The 20,790-nt window shown below is 46.5% G+C and overlaps 1 protein-coding gene across 2 annotated transcripts in view; it reads left to right on the forward strand.

The window, feature by feature from the left end:
• Positions 1–20,790, forward strand: part of YIPF1 (Yip1 domain family member 1) — a 34,582-nt gene that overhangs the window by 9,944 nt on the left and 3,848 nt on the right. The window contains exons 4-9 of one of the 2 annotated variants that reach the window (XM_080920847.1): positions 2,610–2,690; positions 3,127–3,214; positions 6,917–7,033; positions 10,749–10,915; positions 11,275–11,457; positions 17,147–17,273. In XM_080920847.1, the coding sequence (XP_080776973.1) occupies positions 2,610–2,690; positions 3,127–3,214; positions 6,917–7,033; positions 10,749–10,915; positions 11,275–11,457; positions 17,147–17,236 (726 nt within the window). In that variant the 3' untranslated portion in view covers positions 17,237–17,273. The remainder of the gene's footprint in view (positions 1–2,609; positions 2,691–3,126; positions 3,215–6,916; positions 7,034–10,748; positions 10,916–11,274; positions 11,458–17,146; positions 17,274–20,790) is intronic. The other variant, XM_080920846.1, reaches the window with a different exon arrangement.

Here is a 20,790-nt window from a genome sequence, read left to right on the forward strand (position 1 = left end):
AGAGTCTCATGGCCACATGGCTTTCCTTGGAAACATGGGGGACATTCCCTTTCCAGGGACTATCATTGTAGAATGCATCCTGGTTAAAGGCCAACCTCAAATAGCCACAACATCCCTGACTAGGACAGGTGACTTATTGGGGTTGCAGGCTCCTTTTAGAGGGCTCCCTTCATCCTCTGGAGTTGACTGACTAGAGGTCAGGCACTGAATATTGGCTTTAAAAAGCAATCCTTCTGTCTCTCCTGGCAGTGCCTCTAAGCTTTGATTGCTGAGTACGTGGGTCACTCTTCAGCTGTGGAAGGGGAGCAGTGAGTTCTCATTTCATTTTTGTAGTTTCTATGGATATGGGGGACACCTGGAGATACAGAGAGAAACCTCATAGCTGCTCTATTTAAGACTGTAAAATCGTTGACACAAAGCTATAACCCTTTAGATAGAATTTGGTTTGGCTTGGCTTGGTTTGGCTTGGCTTGGTTTGGTTTAGTTTTTGGGACAGCTCTTGCTTTGTGGGCCTGATTAGTCTGGAACTCACTGTGCAGACTACGCTGGCTTTGATGCTGTGATCCTCTTGAGTGATGGTAATGTGTACATCTCTACCCAGCTGGACAGAATGTTAACCAGGCTGAATTTTGTTCACTTTGGGGCCATTGTAACACGGAGCAGGGTACGAAGTGGAGCTTTAGTTTAGCCAAGATGGGTCTCTGAGAGGAATCTTAAAGTGTTTGAAGTGTTCACATGTCACCATTTAATTAATTAAGCTCCTATTATTATTATATTACTGTGTGTGTGAGTGTGCTTGAGGCAGGGTTTCTCTGTGTAGTCCTGGATGTCCTGGAACTTGCTCTGTAAACTAGGCTGTCTTCAAATTCAGAGATCTGCTGCCTCCTGAGAGTTTGGATTAAGACCCTTATTATTTTGATTATTATTATTATTGTTATTATTATTTTACTCTGAGACTATCAGTATGGCTCCACAAGCCAGGTAACCTGAGTGTCATCCCTTGACTCCATGTAGAGCTGGAAGGAAAGGAGAAAAGCAGCTCCACAAAGTTGTCCTCTGACTTCCATACACACCTGTGCACAAAATAAACTTATAAATAGAAAAATCGTGTGTTTTAAGACAGTGTCTCTGTCTCTCAGGTGGACTTCAAACTCACTGTGCACTGGGGCTGTCTTCAAACTTCTGATCCTCCTGCCTCTACCATCTGCTTTAGAAGTACAAGCATGTGTCACTGTGCCTGGCCCTATAATTCATTAAGAGCTTACTCATATCAATTTGTGAAATAGTAAATGGCATGAATAATAACTCATTGCATACCTGGGTATGGTGGGGCATATCGTAGTTCAGCACTCTCAGCACTGAGAAGGTATAGACAGGAGAATCTAAAGTTCAAGGCTATCCTGGGCTACATGCCAAGACTGTCTCAAAAAACAAACAAAAATAAAAATAAAGAAATGAAACCAAAAGCGAAGAGAATACCTGTTGCCCTTTGCTCCTGTTTGTAGATGTGCTTCCCAGTTGACTAATGTCCAAGTGGGACAATTCAGATTCCCACGTCCTTCCTGGAGTGTCAAGTGTTTGGGCAGGGCTAATTATCTTCACTTCAGAATGCTTGTCATTAAACAATTAAGAGGACACACACAGGAACCTGAGCTGGCACCTCTAACTGTTCCAGTTTGAAGGACACCTACTTGGTCACATGCACTCTTAAGCTCTGTTTTAGAAGCTTTGCACATATTTATTTATAAAAAAATAAAATTAATTTAAATATTAAATTAAATATATTTAATATGTATATTAAATAAGCAAAGAAGGTCAGCCTGTGTAGCCACTCTTACCAGCTACAGCTTCATAGAGACCTTGTCTCCAAAAATATGGTGGAAGGGGCTAGAGAGGTCATGGTGTTTATCACAGTAATAGAAACCTAAGCAAGACTCGTGGGTTTTTAAAGATGTGTCATGGCCTCAGATACTCGAAGGAACAGGCTAATGGTATAGAAATGCCAATATAATGTAGGGAAGGGTGATAACACTCACCTTAGCTAAACATTTTGGTTCCAGCCAGTGACAAGTAGTCTTGTGTCTGGCTGTTTGAGCAGACATGTGACAGCTCACTGTAATTCTGTGAGCTGTTTCCCTCTGTTTTCCTGTATGCCCGTCTGGCCTCTCTCAGTTGTACAGAATAACACGTTCCAAGTTCTGTTCAGTCTAACGCTCCCTGAGGTAGAGAACTTGTCATCTGTTCCTTTCAGCCTGAAGGCTAGCAATACTAGCTCTTCCCCTCTTTACTGATGCTTCTGTGTCAGGCTGGGAGTGGGCCATGGCGTTGCCCTTAGTCACTGAGTATCATTTTTGCATCTTGATGTCTCAAGGAGTTGGGAAGTCGGGGGCTGGAGAACACTGGTTGTTCTTCCAGAATTCAGTTCCCAGCACCCACATGGCAGCTCACAACCATCTATAATCATAGCCCCATAGGATCGGAAGCCCTCTTCTGGTATGCAGACAGGCATGCAGACAAAATACCCATGTGTATAAACACATAAGTAATTGAAAGAAAGGAAGCAGATGGGAAGTCTGGAGCTCACCGTGTTTTATTTCTCCTCTTGACAGTTACTTGCCGGTCAGAAGAAAAACTCTCCCTTCTGGACGTTCGAATACTATCAGACATTCTTTGATGTGGACACTTACCAGGTCCGTGAGCCAGCTTCAGTGCTTCTTTCCCTTAGCGTGGACTTGTTTCTGCTGGAATGCAACAGCCATCTTCTTAGCGCCCTGGTTCTAGAAGTGGTCTTCCTTAAACACAAAGCCTTGCTTCGTGTAAAAACACCATTATAAAAGCTCAAAAAGGGCTGGAGAGGTGGCTCAGCGGTTAAGAGCACTAACTACTCTGCCAGAGGTCCTGAGTTCAAATCCCAGCAACCACATGGTGGCTCACAACCATCTCTAATATTATCTAATGCCTTCTTCTTGTGTGTCTGAAGACAGCGACAATGTACTTATATATAATAAAGAAATCTTAAAAATCATAAATAAAAACTCAAATAACCCACCTTGAGTTTTGAGGTAGTTGACTAGATGAAACCATAAGGTGAGCCTTGAGTAGAATGACCGGTGTGTTCCCTTGTAGGTCTTTGACAGAATAAAAGGATCTCTGATGCCGGTTCCTGGGAAGAACTTTGTGAGGCTGTACGTCCGCAGCAACCCAGATCTTTATGGTATGTGTTGTAAGTGCCGTTACATCCAGGAAATGAGGGGTTACCTGGGAAGTTAGAGAGCAGCACTGCTAGTGGAGTGAACGCTTTGACTTGACTCCCTGAGACTTAGGAACAATCTTTGCAAAGAATTTAGAGGTCAATGCAGTTTCCGGTTGCCTCAGTGCTGTGGCTGCAATTACAGGGCTTTAGGGTGACTTTAGTGTAGGCGTGGTTTTCGTCCATGGAGGATTTGGTGCAGTAGGTCAGTGTGGAGAAGCTTGGCTTTCTTGTTTTGTTTTGCTGTTTTGCTGTTTGCCATAGTCCCAGGCATTTGAATACTTGGTCCCTGGTTTGTGGCAAAGTCTGGGTCGAATCAGGAGGTGGGGCCTTGCTGGAGGAAGTATGTCGATAGAAGCAGGCCTTAAGGTTTCAAAAGCTGCATGCCATTCCCAGTTCTCTGCTTCTGCTCACTGCTTGTGCTTCAGGTTGTGAGCTCTCAGCTGTTCCTGCTGCCACACTTCACCACACTGTGATGGTGATGGACCATAAGCTCCAGTGAGCCGTCTACGAGATGCTTTGGTCATGGTGCTTTTATCACAATCATAGAAAAGTAACTAATCCAGTTCTTCTCCACATTGTCACTGATACAGTGAGTTCCTTCTCGGGTGCCAGGGTGTGTGTGGGGTACTGGCTCCATTAGGCTGGATAAAGAAGGGGTGTAGTTTCTGACTCCCTTGCTGTCTGAGGAAAACACAGAGGCTCACCCAGAGATCTGCACACCATGGCCTTTGTATTTGAGAGGAGATGAGGCAAGGAGACTGCTCTGCCCTTTGGTCTCCCTGTGCTGGGCTGCTTATTCTGAGAGTAGCTCCTCTCCTTTGGTTAATCTTTTCTGTAAGCGTGCTCACAGTCCCCCAGGGGTGGGTCTCTGGATCAATCTAAGTCAAATTAACAATCAAGACCAGGCTGGCAAGATGGCTCATGGGTAAGCACTTGTTGTATGACCTTTTGATGTGAACCCAGTGGTGAAAAGAGAGATTTAACCCATGGAAGTTGTCCTTGACCCCAACACGTGTGTGGCCTTGTGTGGGGCACTCCAGGCATGCGTGATCTTAGGAGTTTCTCTTGGTTGCTTTACACTTTATTCTTTGAGGCAAACGGGATCTCTATCTCTCAGAGTGAGAACTGAGATCATCACTATGGCCAGATCTCTGAATAATGGTAAATGAAGAAGCTGTTGAAGGGTGTGAATGCTTTTCTGTCAGCCTGGGGGGATTTAGCTTTTGTTCCTAAGAAGTTGGGGGTTCAGTAAAAGTCTGCTAGTAGGAGAGAAGGCACACAGTAAATACCTCAGAAGACTGTGTATAGAGCTAGGACAGGTTTCATTCCAAGGGGAATGAGTGCATTTGAATGAAGCAGGCAGAATGGTTAGCGGGTATCAATGGCATTTTAGTGTCTGGGTTTTTAGCTTAGGACCTGGGATAGCCAAAGAATGGACGACAAGGAAGGCTTCTAAGGGTGCAGGGGACTCCTTCTCCACAGGATCTGCATCTGTAATTCAACCAACCAGAGCTCAAAAGTAAGTTTGGAAACGTGCACATATGTGCTGAGCATACACTGACTCTTTGTCATTGTCCCCTAAGTGGCACAGTATGATAATGTTACATAGCACTGGCATTGGGGATCTGAAGATGACAGGAAGTGTGTGGAAGGCTGTGTGAAGATTATATGCCAATACTGTATCAGTTCATTCAAAAGGAGTTGAGCATCCCAAGATTTAAGTGTCTTTGAGCATCCCCCGCTTACACAGACAGGCAGCTGCATAACTGCCCCCCCACACCACTGGCTGCAAGATGAGTCCCTCTGTGTAAAAGGACATCTCAGGCCCCACGATCTCGCCCTGTCCATCTCTAAACTCTAGGTGCTCCCTTTACCTTAAACTGTCTTTTTTAAAAAAATGTACATTGGTATTTTGCTTGCATATATGTCTGTGAGAGGGTGTCAGAAGCCCTGGAACTGGAGCTGCAGACAGTTGCGAGTTGCCGTGTGGTTGTTGGGATTTGAACCACGGTCCTCTGGAAGAACAGCCAGTGCTCTTATCCACTGAGCCACCTTTTCAACTTTTTGGTTAAGGGATTTGTGTAGGTTTTGCTTTGATGTTTGTGTCTCTCATGGTGTAAGAAATTAAAATAGTACTGTGATGTTTTTCTCTTCACCTTGGACTGTATCACAGAGCGTGCACTCTAGAGGAGAAGCAGGCAACTTGTGGAAAGCTGGTGTCAGTGGCTCCTTGGAATTGTCGATTGCCTAGGTTCCCTTTCTCACCTCAGGTCGATACTTGGCTTTGAAAAGTACTCATCCATCTGTGTTATTCTCTCCAAATGTAATAGTTTTCTTAATTTTATATTTCAAGGTGTCTGAAATTGGCCCCAAAGATACTGCCAAATGTTAATGGAAATGTAAATATCTCAATTAAAAAAGCATTATTTTTGCTACATAGTAAATCAATTTTTTATGTATGTGTGGTATTGTATATGTATATGATATGTATATGTACATGTATGTGTGCTTGCGTGGAAATCTGAGGTTGACAATGGGTGTCTTTCCTTGAATGCTCTCTACCTTTGGTTTTTTTTTTTTTTTTTTTTCTTTGTTTTTGTTTTCGTTTTTGAGACAGGATTTAATTGTGTAGCCCTGGCTGTCCTAGAACTTACTCTGTAGACCAGGATGGCCTGGATGGAGCCTCTCCGCCTCCTGAATGCTGGGATTAAGGGAGTGTGCCATCACGCTTGCATAGCTTCCCCTGTTCTTTTTGAGGCAGGTTTCACGCTATACAAAGCTCATCTTTATGTGACTGGCCAGGGAGCTTCAGATATTTACCTATCCTGCAGAAGTCAGAAGAGGGCATCAGATTCCCCTTGATCTGGAATTATGGGCAGTTGTGTGGGTTCTGGGAATTGAGTCTGGAAGAACACTCAGTGCTTTTAACCTGTGAGCCATTTCTCCAGCCCTCAAGTTGACTTTTGCTTGCTCCTCATTTATAATGCAGAAGGACCTGACTGGCTCACCTGTGTGTCCTCTGATGTTAGCAAAAAACTCTCCCTTTCACTCAGGTGGGGACTGTTTCCACCTTTGGATTCTGATTACCACAGCTTTTCAAACACCTAATTACAGAGTTGGGTTCCGACCTTTTGAAAATGAACATTTCCATTAACTAAGTGTTAATTGCATCCAAAATTCTTTTTCTTTTGCTTCAAGTGTGACCAGGCTGGAGAGGTGGTTTGATGTTTAAGAGCACTGACTGTTCTTCCAGAGGTCCTGAGTTCAATTCCCAGCAACCACATGGTGGCTCACAACCATCTGTAATGCCCTTTTCTGGTCTATCTGAAGACAGTGAAGGTGTACTCACATACATAAAATAAATTTTTTTTTAAAAAGTATAACCAGGAAGAGGCTGTTAAATGATTCAGAGGGGCTGGAGAAGTGGCTCAGTGGTTAAGAGTACTTACTGCTCTTCCAGAGGTCCTGAGTTCAAATCCCAGCAACCACATGGTGGCTCAAAAAACCATCTGTGGTGGGATCTGATGCCCTCTTCTGGTGTGTCTGAAGAGAGTGACCGTGTACTTACATATAATAAATAAATAAATCTTTTTAAAAAATGATTCAGAGAGAGTCTAACGAGTGTTTCATTTCCCCTTTTTGCTTCTTCTGGTTGCTTTGCAGGCCCCTTTTGGATATGTGCCACGTTGGTCTTTGCCATAGCAATTAGTGGGAACCTTTCTAACTTCTTAATCCATCTGGGAGAGAAGACATATCATTATGTGCCCGAATTCCAGAAAGGTGGGTGAATATCTTGACTACATGTTTTGAATGCCTTTGCACGCTTCCCCTGCTCCGAGCACACTGTCCAGTCTTGATGTACTGCAGCTCTGTTCTCCAGTTCAGCCTGTACCTCAAGAGTTCTTTACCACCATCTATATAACCCACAGTCCTCCCCACCACGGCAAAGTTCTATTGCATACAACTTTCTGTCCTAAGTGTATATTGCTCAGTGGTACACGTATATGCATAGTGTTGTAAACCTTTGTTATTTTTAGGGAAGCTGTTAGGCTGAGTACTGATTGGAGTTTATTCTAAGAAGATACAATGTGCAGGAAGTATTCACTGTAGCAGTGTTTTCATTATGCAGTGGTCAGAAACAACTGAGACATTGTTCTTTAAGTTCTGATAGCCTAGCTAGCAGAGATGCCTGTAACCACTAATGATAAAGCGCCTAGAGCATTGTGGGAAACCAGTAGCTGTCAGCTGGGGGCTGCAATGTTGGTGGTTTTGCTAATGACAAGTCTCCAGTGGTCAGGACTTGAAGAGGACCACATAGAAGGTGACCCCAGTTGGGCTTGTGAATGACATTCTTGCTTTATAGTGTCCTCCTCTGTGTGTGAGACAGAGAGAGAGAGAAAGAGAGAGAAATGTGTGTATATGTATGTGAGGTGTGTGTGGATGAGAGGTGTGTGTGTGTGAGAGAGACAGAGATGAATGTATGTATGTGAGGTATATGTGTATGTGTGTGAGAAAGAGGTGTATGTGTGAGAGATATGTGTGTATGTATGTGAAGTGTGTATATGTATGTGCATGTGTGTGTGAGATATGTATATGTATTGTGTGTGTGTGAGAGAGAGGTGTGTGTAAGAGTTATGAATGTGTATGTGAGAGATATGTGTGTATATGTGTGTGAAGTGTGTGTATATGTGTATGAGAGAGTGAGAAAGGGACCATGTGTCCTTCTTTTTCTCCCTTTTTGCCCTCTTTCTTCTGTCCCTTTTCAGCATGGAGTTAGACATAGATTCAGTCCTGTTTATTAAAAGTTGTCATTTGAATGTAAACTTGGAACACATTTCCCAAGCATGTGCATTATGTTCAAGTAGTTCAGTGGTTAACTGAGCAGGACAGTAACAGTCGCTGTAAGTAGGTAACTTACACATTGCAGGTCTGTGTAGAGCTACTGACCAAGAAGAGCGACCTTCCCTGCCTGGGGAGGAAGCTGGAACACAGGAAAATCTGTTGATATCCCCTTAAGCTGGGCATCCCAGGCCTGATGCTTTATAGACCAGTGAGACAACCATCGCTCTGTCCATGAACATTTTCTCATTTAAAAAAAATACATTTACTTATTTTATGTATTTGAGTACACCGTCGCTGTGAGCCACCATGTGGTTGCTGGGAATTGAACTCAGGACCTCTGGAAGAGCAGTCTGTGCTCTAACCACTGAGCCATCTCTCCAGCCCACGTTTTCTCATCTTACATAAAGAGAACGAGTCCTAAGCCTGCAGTTGGCTTAGTTGTTAAAGGCACTTGTCACACACACTGGACACTTTGAGTGTGATCATCAGAAACCACAGTGGAGAGTGAGAACTGACTCCAGAGAAGTTGGCTTTTGGCAACACACACACACACACACACACACACACACACACACACTCCCCACATATACATTAATAATAACTTTAAACACTGTTTAAAGTATGAGACATTCTGGCAATAGATCCTGCTCAGATCAACTCATCGTGTGACCTTGATGAAGACTCTTGTCTGCTCTCATCCTGTTTTCCTTTCTGAAGGGAAAAAAGAGATGGCACAAGACCCTGTCTGTATACATGCTGATAACAAAGTTGCAGTTCTGATTTCAACATGAAGTTATAATTGTCTTGCCATAGCCTCCCAAGCATATGGATTATAGGCACGTGTGCATGTCTTAACACTCAGATTATAATCTTTGTGTGTGGTGTGGGAATTAAAGCCAGTGTCTTGAACGAACCTGCCACTCAGCTCCAGTACCAGTCCCTGTTCTTTGGAGACAAGTCTTCGTGTGGCCCAGGCTACCTTCCAGTTCACTGTGTATTAGAGGATGGCCTTGAATACTTGGACCTCCAGCCTCCACCTCCCAAGCGCTCGAATTATAGACTGGGACATCAGGCCTGGTTAAAAAGATCATTATTTTATTATATTATTTATTTACTTATATATATATATATATATATATATATATATATATATATATATATATATATATTTGAGACAGGGTCTCTCTACATAGCTCTGACTGTCCTGGAACTCACTGTGTAGACCAGGCTCATCCTGAACTCACAGAGAACCTCTTCCCTCTGTCTCCTGAAGGCTGGGATTAAAGGCATGCACCACAATGACCAGCCTTACTTATTTTGAAAATTTATGTGTGTGAATGGGTGTTTTGCCGGCATGTATGTCTGTGTACCATTAGCTTGTCCATTGCCCTAAAGGGTCAGAAGAGCAAATCAAATTGGAATTGGAGCTCCAGATGGTTGTGAACTGTCATAGCAGTTCTGGGAATTGAACTGGGTTTTTAACTGCCAAGCCAGCTCCAGCCCCCATATCTAACTCTTGAGAATTTATTATATGTCAGTCACTGCTGAGAATAGTTAGTACCTGTGTTTACTTGTTTGATTCTCCTAAGAGCCTCACATGCAAAATTCCTGTCATTTTGCAGACAGGGAAACTGAAACAGGAAGGTTATGTAACTCTCCACCCAAAGTTGCTTTGCCTAGGATTAGAACCTACCGCCTGGAGTATGCTTTCGCTCAAGCACCACATTGCCTCGCAGTAAAGCTCCGAGTGCAGTATCTGATGTCTAATGGGTGCTTAGTAAGCAGTGGCTACAGCCAAGGTGGAATTTTCTTCCCCTTCCCTACCTACTGAAGGAAAAGGAATTTTGTCAGCAAGCTACGTGTGGCTCAATAAGGCCATTCCAACATGAATAGAGAAAGGCCTGTTACGGAGCCTCCAAAGGTTCTGGACAACAAGCTTTAGTCAGAGCCTGACTGTAATTATTAGGAGGGGCCTGTTTTTGCAGGAGGTGCTGAGTAAATTATTTGCCAGTATTCATGTTGGAAGGGCAGGTACCTTGGTTTAACGTGCTCTAGGATTGTCACTGCAGAAGGAAGGCAGTCCTGGAAATGCTGCTCTTCAGGAGAGGACAGATCAGGAGAGTGTCCAGCAACGGTTCCCAGGAGCCACTAACGAGCGCTTGCACCGCCGACACGGGGTTATTTATGTGGGAGGAAACTAGCGTGGAGATATTTCAGGCGCCTCCGAGCTGGAACTCCATATTTTAGAGACAGATCACTAGATGGCACGTGGAGCAGGTTAATCTGCACCCAGGGCATTTTAATACATTTGCTAAAGAAATCAGTGTCAGCTCTTGTTTTGCTAGGGAGGAGAAACGTATTCTTCCAAGGGGGTAGTTGGATTTTATTCGATCCAAAAGCTAAGTATATTTAGACACTTAGTATGGCTCTCTGAAGTATTTCGGTTAGATAAATCAGTTGTTTCTATTAGAAGGTTTTAGTCACCAAGTCCATTGTAAAACCATGTCACCACCACAAAGACACATGCTAAGGGATTGTTAGATCAACAAATGCTTATGAAGCACCTACTATGTGCTGGGCCCAGGAAAAGTGTGTGAAGTACCCTGAGCTTGCTGAAGGCTCGATGGGGATGGAGCCCTCCTGTCATCCACAGTGTCCATTGCGGCGACTGTCATCTACGCCTATGCCTGGCTGGTCCCTCTGGCCCTCTGGGGCTTCCTCCTGTGGAGAAACAGCAAAGTGATGAGCATCGTTTCCTATTCATTTCTGGAGATCGTGTGTGTCTACGGCTACTCGCTCTTCATCTATATCCCCACAGCAGTAAGTACCACACGGACGAGTAGGCAGAGCCGTGCAGTTTTGGGTGGAAAATTAGAAAAACCCAACAAAGTATTCCACAGGGCCCTGTTATTTCCAGCCTAATGCTCCCACGCCCCTGGAGGTTCCTTTTGAATTTAAATCTTAGGATGGCAACGGGTGCTGGGAAGGCAAGGAAGGGCTTTGGCTGTGTCAGGATCCCTTGGTTGGGCCAGCATCCATCTGCCTGCCGCTAGAGAGCTCTGCAGAGCCACATGGCAGTGCTCACCCACCCACTGCCTACTGACTCGGGAGCCCTGTGAACAGATGTGCTGGCAATGAGCACCTCTGAGGAACTCGCCTCACGCTCTCTCCTTTCCCAGGTCCTGTGGATCATTCCCCAGAGGGTTGTTCGTTGGGTCCTTGTCACGATTGCCCTGGGCATCTCAGGGTCTGTGTTGGTAATGACATTTTGGCCAGCTGTTCGTGAGGATAACCGGCGTGTCGCCTTGGCCACCATTGTGACAATCGTGTTGCTGCATGTGCTGCTCTCTGTGGGCTGCTTGGTATGTTCTTACTGTACCTGCTTGGTACTGTACTTATTTTTCTTGGATGTACAAGTGTAGGCACATGCAAGCCACAGTAGGTGTGGAGGTCAGAGGACGACTTTCAGGGGTCATGTGGGGGTTCTGGGGATCAAGCTCATGCCACCGGGCTGCCCTTCGAGCACCTTTACCTTCCGAGCTATCTCTTCGACACTGTGGGTGTGTACCATACGCAAATGTCCACACTTATTTTGCAAAATCCTTACGCTCATTAGACACAGTGGTGCTTTGAAAACTGATCCTGTGAACTAAATATCAAGACTGACCTAGAAGGGAAGGTAGTAAAAGTGTGAGGATTTGGGTGTAATGTCTGGTTTTTCTTGTTTCTGTGACGTGGTTAAGATTCAGTGTTTAAACCAGGCAGTTATGGGGCATGGCTTTAATCCCAGTGCTCTGGAAGCAGAGCAGGCAGATCTCTGAGTTCAAGGCCAGCCCGGCCTACAGAGTGAGTTCCAGGACAGCCAGGGCTACACAAGGAAACGCTTGTCTTCAAAAAAAGATTCAGTGCCAGAGAGGTTTGAGTGCTCATGTCTCTGTGTGGGTCTGGGGAGCAGGATGGGGTTCTGCCTGCTGGTGCCTTTTTGGTTTCCTGTTCACGTCTTGACAGATGTTGGACATTTAAAGTTTCCCAGCTGGTTCGAATGAAGAAGAAGAAAAAGATTTCATGGGCGGAGAGCCTAAGATTGGAGTCAGTTATAGACACCTGCGTGGTTTTTAAGGCGCATAGTATGTAAAGCTTACTCGAGTCCCTGTGCCTGGGGACCCTTTTGGAAAAGCATGTGCTTTTGAGTCATGCAGGCCCGGTAGGAGACCAGCTCGGTCAAATGGTGGCTGTGTGAGCTCGGCTGTGGTTCTGTGCTCCTGAATCTTACTGCTTTGTCGGTCATGTGACTGGCATCTTCCTGCCACAGGTTGACCCCAGAGTCAAACAAAGCAAGGACAGGAAGCGAGTGATACTGAACATATCCGCCGACTGCCTAGACAGCTGGCCTGTTTTTGGATCCTCCTAAGGATGTCCAAGCCCTTGGGATGCTGCCATGTCCCCCTCTAGCCCCTTCTATCCATGAAAGAGCATGCTTCCCTTTGTCAGTAACCACCTAGCTATACTGCCTCCCCCTGACACCTTCCCACCTCCTCTTGGTTAGGTAGGCTGAGACGGTGAGGAGGAGGAAAAAGAAGAAAAGGAAGCAGAAAGGAAAGGCTGTTTTTTTAAGAAGTGAGGAATAGGGAGGCAGGGATCTGACATTATCACTACTGTGAACCCATTTCAGGAGCTGGAGAGACGGCTCTGCTGTTAGCACTTGTTGCTCTTGCAGAGAACCTGGGTTCAGTTCCCAGCACCCACACGGAGGCTCACAACCATCTGTAACTTCAGTCCCAGGAGGTCCAATACTCTGTTCTAACCTCCCTGAGCACTAGGTACACTTGTGTTTCACATACAGTCATACAGGTGAAACACCTTTACACATAAAATGAATAAATAGGGAAGAAATAAGAACCCATTTTGGAGGAATAGGGATTTGGCCTAACGGTTAAACTCACTTGCTCTACAAGCATGAAGACCTGAGTTTGAATTCCTAGCACCCACATAAAAAGCTAGGTGGGCATGGCAGGTACACACCTTGAGTCCCAGATCTTGGGAGGCTTAGGCAAGGACGTCGTTGTTGTGAGTTCCACTCGGCCAGAGCTACATAGTGAGACCCTGACTCAGAAGAAGGAGGAGAAGCTGGGCATGGCTCCATGTGCCTGTCACTGCAGCACTGGGGGTGGAGGCAGGTTGATCCTGGGAACTCTGGGAGCTCACTGGCCAGCCAGATCTGCTGAATGGCAAACTTCGAGCTGAGTGAGGGATTCTATCTCAAGCCAGAAAGGTGGAACGTACATGATGTCCTTGCGTGTTCTCTGTAAACATAGCATGCGTGGACCTGCACACTCTTTGCATCTCTCTCTCTCTCTCTCTCTCTCTCTCTCTCTCTCTCTCTCTCTCTCTCTCTCTCTCTCTCTCTCTCAGTCTCTGTCTCACACACATGCACACAAACGCACTTCACAAAATCAAAATAAAATTTAAAAGAGCCGGTTTGGGGACTGGGGATGCAGCTCTGTTAACACAACCCAGAGTCCTGCTTTGTTCCTCGAACCACAGAGACGGGTGCCCCGGTGCACACCTGTAATTCTCTCGCTTGGGAAGTAGAGGCAGTTGGAGTCAAAGTTCAGCTTCGTCACCAGCCACCAAAGGAGGTGGAGGCCAGCCCAGGCTAGAGACCTTACCTAAAACAAATAAAAATAAAAGTCACATGACACTTTAGGACACTCTGCTGAAGGCAGAACTTGCCTGCCTATCATGCCGGACAGCTTAGTGGCTAGAGGTACTTGCTGCCAAGCTCTGTGACCTAAATTTTGTCTCCAGGACCAACATGATGGAAGGAGAGAACCAAATTTTTTATATTCTCTGATCTCCAAGCATGCACTATATCCTTTGCGGTACACACACACACACACACACACACACACACACACACAGAAATAAATATAATTTAAGAGTAAAACAAATAACTTTCTAGAAGAGAGCATTATTACGAAGCAGAATGAGCCCTGATCTGGGAGGTGCTTAGTGGTAAACTGAGGCATCATAACTGTCACACCCTCAGTATCATTTCTTCCTGGGCTTCTGTGACACTTGGCATATGGCCATGGAAACCTCTCCTTTACTGTGAAGGATCCTTTAGGTCAGAAGAACAAGTAAAAAGTTCCAAGGCCACTTCGCTGCAGTTTATAACCTAATGCTCTCACAGGAGTGACCCAAGGTCACAGAGCTCATAAATGGACAGAGGCTCTTGTGACAGACGGTGACGGTACCCTTCACTCTCCCTGCACCTTCTCTGACCTGACCTTTTCACATTGTATAATTGGCTGAGAGGTTGGTGGAGAGGCAGAGGTAGGAGAAAGGCTCATTCCTTCTAGCTCTGAAAAGTCTCCTGATCAGGGCAGGCTGGACTCTGGGCCAGAAGTATCTGCTAGGAGAAAGGGTCTTCTTGAGGAGAAGCCCCTGTGTTCTCCTGAGCAGACGGAGCCCTGTGTCTGAATGTCTTCTCTGTGTTGGACATGGCTCCTCCTTTCTCTTCTGGAGAAGGGATAACCAAAATAGAGGAGGCCAGGGATCCCATCTAGCTTGGGTACCCGTGCTTTGGTCATGGAGGAAGCTGGGAACCCCATCCTGCTCACACACCCACGCTTTGGTTATTACTCTGAATGCATTTCTCTTTCCTTAGACAAAGGGGCTGACCATGCACATCCTAGTATTGTCTGTCCTCTTGGAAGGGTTGGATAGGTTTTGCAGCATGACAATTATGACAGGTCAGCTGTCTAGTGTCTAACATCTGTCATCTCAGTACTGAGGCAAGAAGGTTTCCACAAGTTTATCGCCTGTCTGGGTCTCATAGTGAGTTCCAGGCCATTCAGAGGTATAAAGCAAGACCTTGACTTATGGGAGGAGTTCGGGGTGTTCTGAGAGGAGAGCTCAGTTAGTAAAGTGCTTTCAGAGGACCCTAGTTCAGTGTCCAGAGCCCACAGAAAAGGAGTTGGACATGGTGCATGCTCGTAACCCCAGAATTGGAAAGATGGAGACAGGTGAGGTTCACTGTTAGCCAGCCTAGTCTGTGTGACGGGAACCTGGTGTGAATTTTGAGGAGGAAGAGGAAGAGGAAGTGCCAGAGGAATAAACTTGAGGTTGTGCTCTGGCATGCACACACATGTACTTGTGTATCTACACACCACACACAGGTGAACATGCACACAGACACATGCATACTGAAAAAGAGAGAAAGAAAACTGTTCACGTAATCCGAAGATACTCGTGTTATTAGAAAGCGGTGGGGGGAGTTGGCAGGAGTCATTTGAGCTGAGGAGCACCAGCTGAGCCAGACAGCCTAGCCCAGCTTTCTCCGCGTCCCCTGGGAACCGCGGGTTGGTGCTTTGGTTTCAGTGCAGTGATGGATGTGGCAGCCTCACATCTGCTGAGGTCCCTCGGTGACCGCACTGGAAAATGATCTCCAGTCTTTACTGAACACACCTGGCAGGGACAGTGCAGGAAGCACGGAGGGTGAGTCCTTGGTGGGTTGTCGAGAGTCAGACAGGCCTACATGAGAATGATTACCACTGAGCTCAAAGGGAATGGTGCCTACTGGCCACAGAGCCTCAGGATGGGTCGGGCTGGACACAGACCCTGTGCCACGTTACAGGCTGTGCAGAGACTAGAAGAAAAAGCCTTTTAGAGATACTTTTTTCAATTTTACAGACAAAACTGAGGCGGCAGAGAGGCCTGTCTAGAGGCACCGTGTTAGTAACTAGTGCAGACGAAGAACTTAGACCATTCAGCTCTTGAGAGTCAGAGTCCTGAAGAGCATTTCCTTAAGTGACCTGGAAGAGAGCCACTCCTTCACTGGTGGCCCTACTCAGTGCTCCCATGGAGCCAAGGCTGATATGGACAGTCATTGGTGGTCCTACTCAGTGCTCCCATGGAGCCAAGGCTGAGATGGACAGTCATTGGTGGCCCTACTCAGTGCTCCCATGGAGCCAAGGCTGAGATGGACAGTCTGGCCTCTGTCTCACTCATGACCCCCAAGTAGAGGGATTTCCTCCCTTTGTGCCAGAAAACAGCTGCAAGAAAACCTTTAAAAGCAGGATTGCTCTGGGGCTCGGATAAGCTAGAGGGAGAGACTATGGGGAAAAGCAAAGAGAAGCTAAAGAAAGACATCTATTAAGTTTGAAGGGTAGAAGGGGAGCTCAAGTGTGTTGTGTTGGCACCCTCTTCTGGCTAATAAGGGCAGAGCTGCTGAAAATGATTCTTAGCTTTTTACCTTTGCATCTGCCTGAGCCACCAAGGGAATCCAGAGTATCTAGTGGCCCTTGGTATAGCAACAGCTTCACCCTCCCTTTGAACTGGGAGCTCAAGGCTAACAAGACTGATGTTTTCCTAGGCTGACATTAGCATCCTTCAGCCTTAAGGCAGGAGGGAAGAGCCTCTTCCTGGTTCCTGGCAGCTAAGGATGAGTGGAAGCTCTTGTCACACCCTTCGTTGTCACACCCTTTGCTGTCACACTCTTCTTGTTCAAGCTCAAGTACTAGGAAGGGAAGTGTGCCTAGCACTTGACATTAGAGGTCTTCGGAGAGAGTCAACTAAGTGGCTTAGGGACAGTCAGCCCATAAGCATCTGGCTACTTACTCTCATGCCCGATGAGATGCTGGTAAAGCAGAGGTAGAGACAGAGACTGTGACTGTCCCCGTGTGACACAGTAATTGCAAACGTGAGCTTCGGAGTCAGATGAGCACTGCCGTGAGTCCTGACTCCACTGCTCATATGCCACACTCACTCACCCGGGGACAGTCTGTGAGCCTCGGTTTCTGCACCTGCCAGGTGAGATCATTGTAACAACAACACCTCGGGGTTGTTGGGAAGAGTCCGGCATGTACCATAGCACGTCTAGTGAATGGGAGCTAAGTTTTAAAAGGTTGAGTCGGGGAGACACACAGAGAAATGGCTGCAGTGTGGTGTGATAATCTATGATGGGGGGAGGAGAGAGGCCCCAAAGATTATTAATACGGACCCTAGAGGAATCCTCACCTGCTCCATTGTGTGTCTCTTTTTCTGCAGGCTTACTTCTTTGACGCTCCAGAAATGGACCATCTCCCAGCAGCAATAACCACTCCCAACCAGACAGTAGCAGCGGCTAAATCCAGCTAACGGGGAGAGCAGGTCATGGTACGTCACAAATGGGAAGGTGCGTCAGTTCTGCATTAGCATCAGGGACCAAAGGCTAGACCCCGTGTCTTTCCGCACAGCATTTCTATCTCTGAAAGTCCTTTCTGAACTCTGCGTGCCTCTCCCCTTACAGAGTTGAGAACACAAGCTTGTAGGTCCTGCGGTAACGAGGTCCTTGCTCTGGTTATCATACCTACCTTCTTTATTCCCGCTACATTGTCCAGCAGCACGGAAGGGTTTCTTCCATTTCCTAACTGTACCAGTGATTTTTCTGCATTCTGTGATGTCCCAGGCTGGCCTCTGAAACCTGTGTTGCCCTCTCTGAAGGACTCCTGGATTTCTCCGAAGGCTTCTGAATTTTCCTACTTCATATATTCAGGGCCTCTGAAATTATTTCTCTATGAAAGTTAGAGCAGGTTAGAGTGCAAGAAAAAGATCCAGCTTCATATTCCTCACCTCCTCTTCTACTTTCTTAATGCCTTTTTTGGTTGGCAAGTTTTCATGTAGCCCAGGCTAGCCTCCATTTCACTGTGTACCCAAGGATGACCTTGAACTTGAACTCTTGTACTTACATCCTCCTCCTGCCTCTGGTCCTTACATGCTGGTGTTACAGGTAGGTGTGAGTCATCATGTCCAGACTGCTTCCCCCCTTTCCCTGTGGACGAGAACTGAACCTGAACCCAGGGCCTTGTACAGGCTAAGCAAGTACTTTATCATAAGGTCATGATGAACTTTGGTGGGGATGGGCACTTACTGACTACGTTACACTTTCTCATGCCAAGCATATCTGGGTCTACACCTAGATTTTAGTTTTACAGAGCAACACACATTAGTGAAGGGGTAAGGAAGGCCAAAAATGGACACACAGGGGTTTTTGTCTGTTTCTTAACTTTAGGATTTTGTTTAGTTTAGCTTTTTCATGTTTAGCGACTTTTCTATCCAGCACTGGCTGCCTTATTCCAGATGATGAAACAAGATGGAAGAGTTGCCAGCTTGTTTTTAACTTCCTACTGGAGAACCAGAGATAAGCGTATTATCAGGGTCATTTATACACTTTCTGAAAGGAACTAAACCTTCAGTCGAGAGGAACATTTGAAAGGTATCAAAAAGAAAAGATAAGGCTGTGACTGGCACCTTCTCACCCTAAAAGTGTCTCATACATCATGCAGGACAGGGGAGGCTTCTACAGCGCTGGTACTGACCATGGCATAGCGCTATTTGTCATGACTGTTCTCACCTAGACTCCCTTGCCACCTTGGGGCCACTGTCCTCAGACCAAGGCCTGCTTCCCCCCCGACATAGGCCGAAGCAAGGGTACACTACATCTGGCAGCCACCCAGGACCTCTCAGGGATCACAGGAGTATGGGAGTCCCCCAAGTCTGTGCCCTCCTCACAGGTTCCGGGTGATCTCTGCTCCTACGCTTACATTTGGCCGACGCTATTGCTGGAATGTGCACACTCGTGACCCCGACGCTCTGTACCGCGAGTGCTCTACTCCTGTGCTCAGAACACTGTCTGCATGTCTGCCTGCCCATTAATATGTTCAGTCATTTAGCCGTCTATTTGTCCTCTGTGTACCAGTGTGACTCCCTGGTTAGCACCAGCTCTTGGTCCACTGTGTAAGCTGGTACACAGTAGGTGCCCAGTAAATGTTTGTATGGGAAGCACACTAAGCTCACTGTGAGATAAGAGCCTTTACCCTGCTCTGTAAAGACTGGCTGTCCTGTCTTCCAGGGCAAAAGGGATGTGCAACCACCAGCAGATTAGTGGCCAGATAGAAGGGGAATGAGAGCTCATTCCTACCTTGTACTTACAAGGTGCATTTGAGCCACAGGTAACTTATCCACCGTGGCAAGTAGGCAGTCAGTAGTGGTAAAATGGAAGCCGCTGTCCCACTGACAATGGCTGCTCGCTTGTATTGAAATGTGGTGGTTCCCCTGTTGACTCTGCTTTGATATTCCAGTTCCCTTTTGTAATTCCAGTTGTGAACCCTTCAAGGTAACAAGATGTGACCATCAAAGGTGCCTCCTGTGACCTTGGGAACATCTCCCTGGATAACACTGTCCTTTCTTCTCTAGGATATACAGTTTAGAATCGGCCAGAGTAGGATGGGCCTTCCTCATCATCTGTATGAATGCAGCCATGGCCAAGAGAGTACAGGTCCTTGCTCACAGCCACAGGAGTTTGGTGGCAAACACATGCCTATGACACCCTAATGCACAGAATGCTCCTCAGCTTGCTCTCACTGGTGCCTCTCCCAGCCTTGTCTACCTGCTTGCATAGATAAGGAGGGTGACTGTGTAGTTTGTTGTGGTCACCTGCTGCTGAGAAGCAGAACTGAGACTTGAACCCAGGTCTCAGAGAGCCAGCCTCCAAGTTTGCTCATACTCCCAGGTTTTAGAGGTGACATTCTTTCTACCTCTCAAACCTCTGGGCCACATGCTGCCATTCAGAATTTTTATGGTGCCCTCTTGTCTGGTCTAGAGAGCTGTAGTTCAGAGCACACTTGGGGAAGAACTTTACTCCTAGGATCATCAGCAGGGCTTAGTTCCTTGTGTCTGAGGAGAGTGAGGGAGCCTGGTCTGCAGGCCACCGTCAGCCCCTTGTCGTATAGGTGTCTTCATATGACTGCAAACTTCATCAAAGGCAGAAGTGGACAAGGGGTCACTAAGAGTCTGTTAGCAAGATGGAAGTCTCACTCTCTTATACAGGATAGACCCAAAAGCGAGTCTTTCCCTTGCTTTATTCTGTTGGGTAGAACAGAGCAAGTCATAGGTCTAGCCCACACTGAAGTGGGGAGAGAGATACTAAGGGCACGAGACAGCCAGCATTGAAGCCTTTCTACATTCTCTAACCAGTGCAAGCCAGTTTAGATGTTGATACTTACCGTAGTTGGCCCTTGTGGTAACTACTGAAACTTAAGTTTTCATGGAAATGTAAATAGAGGCTCTGGTATTTTCTTTTCACTTCGTCAGTGGTTCCCCTAGCATGGGTCTGCATCGTGCCACTCATCCCATGCCTCAGGGAGCCTAGATCTGATGGGTCGGTCCAGCCTACGTAGTGTGAGAGAGTAGTTTCTGAAGTAGGTTGTCAGCTGAGTCCCATAGGGTACAAGAGGGAGAGACACGGGCTTCACAGGAGGGTCTGGTTTGAATTGGGTTCCGACTGTGAGTACAAGCAACTAGTTACTCAGTTCTGAAAGAGCTGCCCACTTCTCATGGCTCGGGGGAAGAGGACAGTCTGGGCTGTTCAGTGGGATACGGTGGTACCTCAGAGGTAAACATCTCTGAGAAGACACCAAGTCCAGCTAGAGAGGGACAGAGCGAACACAGGCAGCCACTGTCTGTCTCCTGAGCAGGAATTAAGCCGCCCCCCCTTTTTTGCATTTTAGTACAAAGAAGCTGGACACACTACTCCTGGTGCTGTGACTCTCCAGACAGTTGGTGCAGGCTCTGGGAAGAGATTTCCAATCTGGTCTGCACAGAGTTAGCACCTCTGGGCTGTGCACAGATCTGTGAACTGGGGTGGCTCCATT

This window comes from Micromys minutus (genome assembly GCF_963924665.1).
Source record: "Micromys minutus genome assembly, chromosome: 9".
NCBI lineage: Eukaryota > Metazoa > Chordata > Mammalia > Rodentia > Muridae > Micromys > Micromys minutus.